Source organism: Trypanosoma grayi, assembly GCF_000691245.1.
Source record: "Trypanosoma grayi strain ANR4 Tgr_727_V1, whole genome shotgun sequence".
Classification (NCBI taxonomy): Eukaryota; Euglenozoa; class Kinetoplastea; order Trypanosomatida; family Trypanosomatidae; genus Trypanosoma; species Trypanosoma grayi.
In genome coordinates, this window is record NW_008826346.1 from 1 (window position 1) to 6730 (window position 6730).

The following is a 6730-nucleotide window of genomic DNA, read 5'->3' on the forward strand; positions in this document are numbered from 1 at the left end:
AAACTCGCGACGCCGCGCCCCCAAGGGTCCCAGGCGACGCCGCAGCAGAACTTTCGGTGCATCTCCGACAGCTGCAGCACCGGCACCGTGGAGCCCTCGAGGTCGTGCAGCACGACGCTGCCGTCGCCGCCGGCGCTCAACAGGTAGCGCCCGTCGGGGGAAAAGCAGACGTCGTACACGTCAATCACGTGACCGGAGAGGTGGCGGTAGTCCTTCCACTCCTCCCGGCCGTCGTCGCGGCGCTCCGGCCACCACAGGCAGATCTTGCCGTCGCAGTGCGCGGAGGCGATCATGCTCGCGTGCGGTGACCAGCGCGCGGTGAGCGGCATCCACGACGTACGCATGCCGCAGATGAAACTCACGCACGCCGTCATGTCACTCTGGCCATTGGCGAGCCAGCGGTCCGTCGCGTCGGGGTGCATCTGCCACAGGCGGATGTAGCCGTCGCCACCGCATGTGACGATGCGGTGGCCGTGGCTGCTGTAGTCGATTGACACGATGCCCTCAATGGCGACACTTTGCAGACCCAACTGCACCGCCTCCTCGTCGCGCTCGCAGCCGTGCCAGAGGATCTCCAGCGTGCGCACACGGATCGGCTGTTGGCCAATCGACGCCATACGCGTGACGGCGTTCCGGTATTCCTCGACAAGGAGCAAAAAAGAAGACAAAAAAAAAAGAGAAAGAACGTGTGAGACAGAGGGCCCATAGAGATATTATGGTTGGACAGGTATAGAGTATTGCTGTAGCCGCAGACACGACGCGTAGGAGCTGACGGGCGTGCATACCTTCTCCCATTCACAGGCACCATATAACGGCCACACGCAAACACCAAGGCGGTGCAACACAATGCAAAGAAGATGAAGAAGAAGAAAAAGAAGAAAAAAGAAAATACTGTGCTGCTAGTGGGCCGACTCAATATTCTCGTTTGTTCCGCCGCCGCTGTTCTTACCGCTCATGGAGCATGCGCAGGGCCACGCCTCCGCCCCGCCGCGTCGCCATGACCGCGGAGCACCGGGACGCCGTGGGGCGAGGGGAAAGCCCAACGCACAAAAGTGAGACGGAGACAAAAAAGGAAAAAAAAAAAGTAAAAGTCGAAAACAAGAACAACCACCACAACACCCACACAAACACAGTAAAGAAAAAGAAAGGCGCAGCCAAAAAACTATACGAAAACAAAACATTGCATCTGCCTAGACAACTATGCAGAGTGGCAGCTCAGGTGGACTTTTGACCAAAAAACACAAAAAAAAACATAACACTTCTCGCCCTCACGTACCCCAATGTTCGCATTCCCCTCGGCTTCCCTCCACCATCCGATCTTACCTGTAGGCGCATTTGCCGCTTCAGGTGCCATAAGTTAGAGGTGGCCTATACACGTGCAAAATACCCAGAAACACTCTGACGCAATTTTTTGGATTCTGTTCTTTAAAAAAATCTTCTGCCCTTTTCCAGAGAGTTGTCTCTCGCTCTCTCTCCCTCCCTCCCTCTCCATATATATATATATATATATATATATATCCACTGCGCCTCCAGCAGCCTTCCACGCCGCGGCCACCAAAACGAAGCCTCTTCGCTCACACGAAACGAAAAGAGTGGCAAAAGTGAATATGAGAGTGACGGAAAGGAGAAGTGTCGAAAGCCTCAACTCCTACATGCTTCCTCACATATACATCATATGGACTCGAAACTCGAAAGCATGAGCGCATACATATCTGGGATGAATATAGATACGTGGAGAAAGGCATTTCCAGAAATACAGAACTACGTGGCTCTTGTTCATATTGTTGCTGTTGCTTTTCTCTTCTCTTCTCTTCGTCTGCGAGTCTGCGCCGCTTCACACCACAGACTCTAGATGCATATGGGCGGGCCTGTTTGAAAACACTAACAACAACAACAACCTCACCGACGTCAATGAGCAAAGGCGGCCATGAATGTCGCCTCGCCCTCACGCAGACGCCGTCGCACTCTCGAGCTTGCAGCTGCTGTGGCTCCAGTGCTGGCTGAAGTTGCGTGAGCTTCCTCCTGTAACAGCTGATCAGCAAGGAACTTCTCCACCATGCGCCACAATCGGTCCAGCTCAATCTGTGTGCTCCGTGACACCAGCCTTCCTGCTGCCGCTGTTTCAACTACATAAGGCAGAAAGAATACACGCTCCACATTCTCCCCGATGCCGAAGCGATCAACACGCGCGTTGAAGCCACACTGTTCCTGCAGCCAGAAGCCGTCCTCATCAACGAGTACCANATTCTCCCCGATGCCGAAGCGATCAACACGCGCGTTGAAGCCACACTGTTCCTGCAGCCAGAAGCCGTCCTCATCAACGAGTACCACCATTGGCGGGGCCTCATATGTGATGGGTGCGGGAAACCAATCCTGGATGTGGCCGCTGCTGCTATCCATTACCACCTGCATGAGCCGCTCCTTCGCCGTCAGGGAAGATGCGGATGACTGTTGCTGCTGGCTCTGTTGCACCGACCCATGACCTCTAGAAGCACTCTGAGCGTCTTGGTTAGTGGAGGGACCCGCCGGGTTGACGCGCAACGCTTGCGACATATCCCAGCCAACAAAAGGGTCTACAAGAATTACGCCCTGGCAGAGCGCGCGCCGTGCTAGCTCGGGGTCCGCGGCAGCAAAGGCACCCACGTGCAGCAGTGGACATCGGTGCTCCAACAGTAGCAGCACAAACATTGCGGCGAGATCGTTTCCACCAATTAAAACGCGTCTCGCCTGCGTTTTCCGCCGCCCAGTCTCTATCATAGAAAGAAGAGCTGCTACCGTCCATTGCGGGCTACGCGCATCCTCCATCGGCACTGTCACGAAGAGTGCATCGCAACACAACGACTGTGCAAGTCGAAGGACAAATCGAAGAACAACTTGCGACCCAGTCTCACAAGGCATCACTATCCACACAAGCAAAGGGATGTCATCTGACGCAGAGTTCCCATGGCGCACATAAGCCGTGCTCTGACGTGACTCTGCCGCTGCCTTTTCTCTTGCTGCTACGTTCGTCATTGTCGTTGCCGAACCCCTCGACATTACACGGTATAGACAAACGTTTCCAACGATTACCTCTCTACACAGTCTCTGTGCCTCAGGCGATGTGAAGGGCTGACCGTAGATGGACTGCAACGTCGGGCGGTGATAACCACTTCTTAGACTCGGCACGCGCTGGCTGAGAAGCGTCAGCCCCGCAACGGCCTGCCGGTGACACATTTCAGTGCCATCGGCGGGTGAAGACGGCAGCGGCACATTGCCTCGAGTTGTGGATCCCCCTCCCTCTTCTGGTTGTTGCTGCTGCTGCCGATGGGGGTGTTTGTTGCGCGTCTCCTCGATCTGTTGTCCGCACTGCCACTGGCTGAGATTCTCGAGGGCGCCAAACGACAAACGGGCCACGGCGCCAAGGATGTGGCTGAAAACTGCGCCGATTAGCGAAAAGGTATTACTCCACATGGTGCCCTCCACAATACTGTACTAACTTCGTTGTTAAGCGATTTTGATGAAACTATCTGTCCGTATTCTGTTCCCTTTTCCCCACCTTTTTTTTCCTTCAGCAAGGGCGGAGAAGAATACGTAAACAAAAAAAAAGAAAGTGAACAGCCCCCTCCCCCAAACAAAAAACAAAACGCTATGCCCCCACCTTTTTTCCACAGAAGGCAAGCGAAGGATACGCACCGAATAAAAGCAAACTCCACTCCATTCCTTTTTCCCCCCACTCCTCAGCACCAGCAGCAAACATGCCAAAACACAGTCATTTCCATGCGCGCGTCACGAAGGCAGGGAGACACTGTGAAGCCAACATCTGCGTTAAATATATTTGGAAGCCTCATATCAGATGTTGTACTTCCCTTCATTTATACCATTCACCCCTTCTTGCCCTCGCTTCTGTGCATCGGGATATATATATATATATATATATACAGCTAAGTCTGTGCTGCCGGCTTCGATGATATTGGCGGGCGACTAACGCAGACTAAGTCCGTCTCCGTGATGCGCGAGCCGGGGTCCCGTCCCTCCAGAAGCGCCGGCGTCATGATGAGGCGCAGTCCGTCCCTATGCGCCTCGAACTGCTCCGCCGACTGATTCGGCCACGGCTTGACGACGGTGCTGATGGCCACCGTAAACACCGGTCCCCGCACATCCGAGCCAAACGAGCTGCAGCAGAACATAAAACAACCGCGGCGCCACGAGAAGCGTGCGGCACCTTGAATGACTTCGGTCGCTGTGTCCTTGTAGTCGATGAGCAGCTGCACGCGACCAATGGTGTGGTACATCTGCCCGATTGTGGCGGAGGAGAGCAGCAGCGTCACCGCTTCGATGGGGTACACGGAGTCGTCAAGGATTGTCGGCGAGTTGTGAAGCACCGTCCTCTTTGCGGTGTTGCTGCTGAGGGTTGTATTGAACGTCTCCCACGTGTCTTCCGACGGAGTTGCCATAAAGAAGTAGTGCCCGTGGAGGGCTTTGGTGGTGATGATCTGATCAATGAAGTACCTATAATAGTCCTGCGCTGGTGTGCTAGGCATGCATAGTAGCGGCTGAAGATTCATGCCGGTGAGAATGCCACGCCACAATGCGTCGTGCGTGGCGATTTGGTAGAACCGCTTACATACCAACATGACGTTACACAGATCGAAACAATTGCAGAACGATAGGACACGGAAGAACAGTCGTCCGAAGTCCCACAGTGTGGGTTTGCCCTGATTTGATGGTAGAACGTCTGCTCCATCCAGACTCGGGCCATATCTATCTAAAGTTTTGTCAACTCCTCCTCCTCCTTCGGATGCTGCCCCTGCTGCGGACACTACAGTTTCTAGTGGAGCGCCTACTGACTCTCCATCTTTTATGTCGCTCTCTTCCTCCGCCTGCTGGCGCCACGCACCGTCGCTCCTCAGCCACGTCAGTGCAGATTCCCCGCCTCTACTGTACAACTGCATCCCGTTGCCGCCACTGTGATTAGTCGGGTCATCCCCACTACTGCTACTACCAGTGCTGCTGCCGCCACTGCTGCTGCTACTGCTTTCACTCTCTGTCCCCTCGTCCTCCGGTATCATGGAAAGCAGCAATGCTGATGATGTGCGTGATGCGTGGGTTACAACCGGCGTACCGAGCGGATTGCCTCCAATTTCCACATCCTCGCCGTCACCCTCAACGAAGAAGAAACGGTGTGCTGATTGAGCCGCCGTGTTTTCACTGATGTGATGCTTGTCCGAAGTGTGGGTGTCGCACCACCCTCCACTCATTTGTGTGGGCGACACAAGCTTGCCTTGAGGCACCCAATACAAATTTGACGATATGCCCGATGAGCTCCTTTGTGAGACTTCACCTTGGCGACGCCGCGTTGTGTCTTTTCTCGCGCACAGGCGCGCGGTACAGACCTGTGGATCCACAAGAATAAAGAATAAGAAGACACCAGTTGCTGCGAGAGAGAGACAGAGAGTGAGGGGGGGGGGTGCGGGGTGAAGCGAATGGAATACAACTCGCTGCAAACACTCTCTTCGCTTTCATTTTCTTTTTTCCGCGATTACACGAACCAAGCCGACCGAAACTCAACACACACCACCTGGACGGGCTAACACCGCCACCATAGCAGCAGTACCACAGGCCCGTTACTTCATCTTAGCACGGAGAGCCGCTAACTTCGCCTGCAACACCGACAATTTACGCTCCTCTTTTGAAGGCCCCGCAGGCTGCTGCGGCTCTTGCTGTTGTTCCTGCTTCTTTGGCTGCGCCACGGGACCCTCCGTCTTGCGCCTCTTGACATCCCGCGCAGGGATGACACCTTTGCCACGTGGGTGCTTGTAATGCTGATTATCCTTAGCACCACCTGCTGCCCGTTGCGGGTATGCATCGTCTGCCGTGTCCCCGGCAGTCCGTGCCTCCTCACCCCCTTCCTCCCCACGCTGCTGCCGATGCGGCTGTTGTTGGCAACGCTCCACGTGCCGGCGGTGGTGCCCGGCGGGGTTCTTGTTGTAGTACTCCTCGCGAAGCCGCTTTGCAATGGCAGCCGCCACTTCACTGTAGCGCTGCCGTGTCGCGTAGAAGGACTTGGGAGGCTTTTTCTTCTGCAGCTCACCGCCCGTCTTGGCGCGCCACCTCTCGGTGTGCTTCTGCCAGAACGCCTCAAGCTGAGCCTGCTCCTCCGCCTCCTCTCGCTCTCGACGCCGCTTCGCCTCAGCGAGCCGGTACGTGTAGTGTGGCTTTGCGTGCAGGGCCACCACCACCTCGTCGCGCCAGATGGCGCCGGTGAGGGCAGGCACGACGTTCTTCGCGCCCTCTACGGAGAAGTGCGCGTAGCGGCGGACGTTGCCGTCGCTGTCGAGGCCGAGATCAATGCTGTGGGGCTGCGCTCCGGTGCGGTTGCGGACAAACTCCGCGATCTCTCGCTTTGTGCATTGTGGCGGGAGGTTCTTAATGCAGATGCGCTTCGATGGATCCATTTCCTCTCTCTTGCTGCGCTTACTTCTTTCTTCTTCCTCTTGTTGCTGCTGCTGCTCTTCTACGCGTGTGGTTACCCAGACACCTGCACGACTCTCCCGTTCTTGCCGCCTTCACGGAATGGGAAAAGGACAGATCACACACACGCCGATAGGCTGCCGCGTCAACGCTGCATAGAAAACAAGAAGAAACAACAACACGAGAAACCGAGATCATGCCGGACATTATACATATACATATATATATATATGTGCATATTTGCAATATGCACATACACATATATCATGAGAGAGAGAGA

General features: G+C 55.2%; 4 protein-coding genes across 4 annotated transcripts; all 4 read right to left on the bottom strand.

The window, feature by feature from the left end:
* DQ04_07271000 (putative chromatin assembly factor 1 subunit B) lies at positions 1–617 on the bottom strand (the record flags this gene model as incomplete). Its single annotated transcript, XM_009315090.1, has 1 exon — positions 1–617. A coding segment is annotated over one exon (617 nt), but the record flags the coding sequence as incomplete, so codon positions are not given.
* Positions 618–1908: 1291 nt separating this feature from the next.
* DQ04_07271010 (hypothetical protein) lies at positions 1909–3450 on the bottom strand (the record flags this gene model as incomplete). Its single annotated transcript, XM_009315091.1, has 1 exon — positions 1909–3450. The coding sequence occupies one exon, from the start codon at positions 3448–3450 to the stop codon at positions 1909–1911; it is 1542 nt and encodes a 513-aa protein (XP_009313366.1).
* A 470-nt stretch (positions 3451–3920) lies between these two features.
* DQ04_07271020 (hypothetical protein) lies at positions 3921–5237 on the bottom strand (the record flags this gene model as incomplete). Its single annotated transcript, XM_009315092.1, has 1 exon — positions 3921–5237. One exon carries the CDS (start codon positions 5235–5237, stop codon positions 3921–3923), a length of 1317 nt encoding a protein of 438 aa, XP_009313367.1.
* A 366-nt stretch (positions 5238–5603) lies between these two features.
* Positions 5604–6434, bottom strand: DQ04_07271030 (hypothetical protein; the record flags this gene model as incomplete). Its single annotated transcript, XM_009315093.1, has 1 exon — positions 5604–6434. One exon carries the CDS (start codon positions 6432–6434, stop codon positions 5604–5606), a length of 831 nt encoding a protein of 276 aa, XP_009313368.1.
* Positions 6435–6730: the final 296 nt, after the last annotated feature.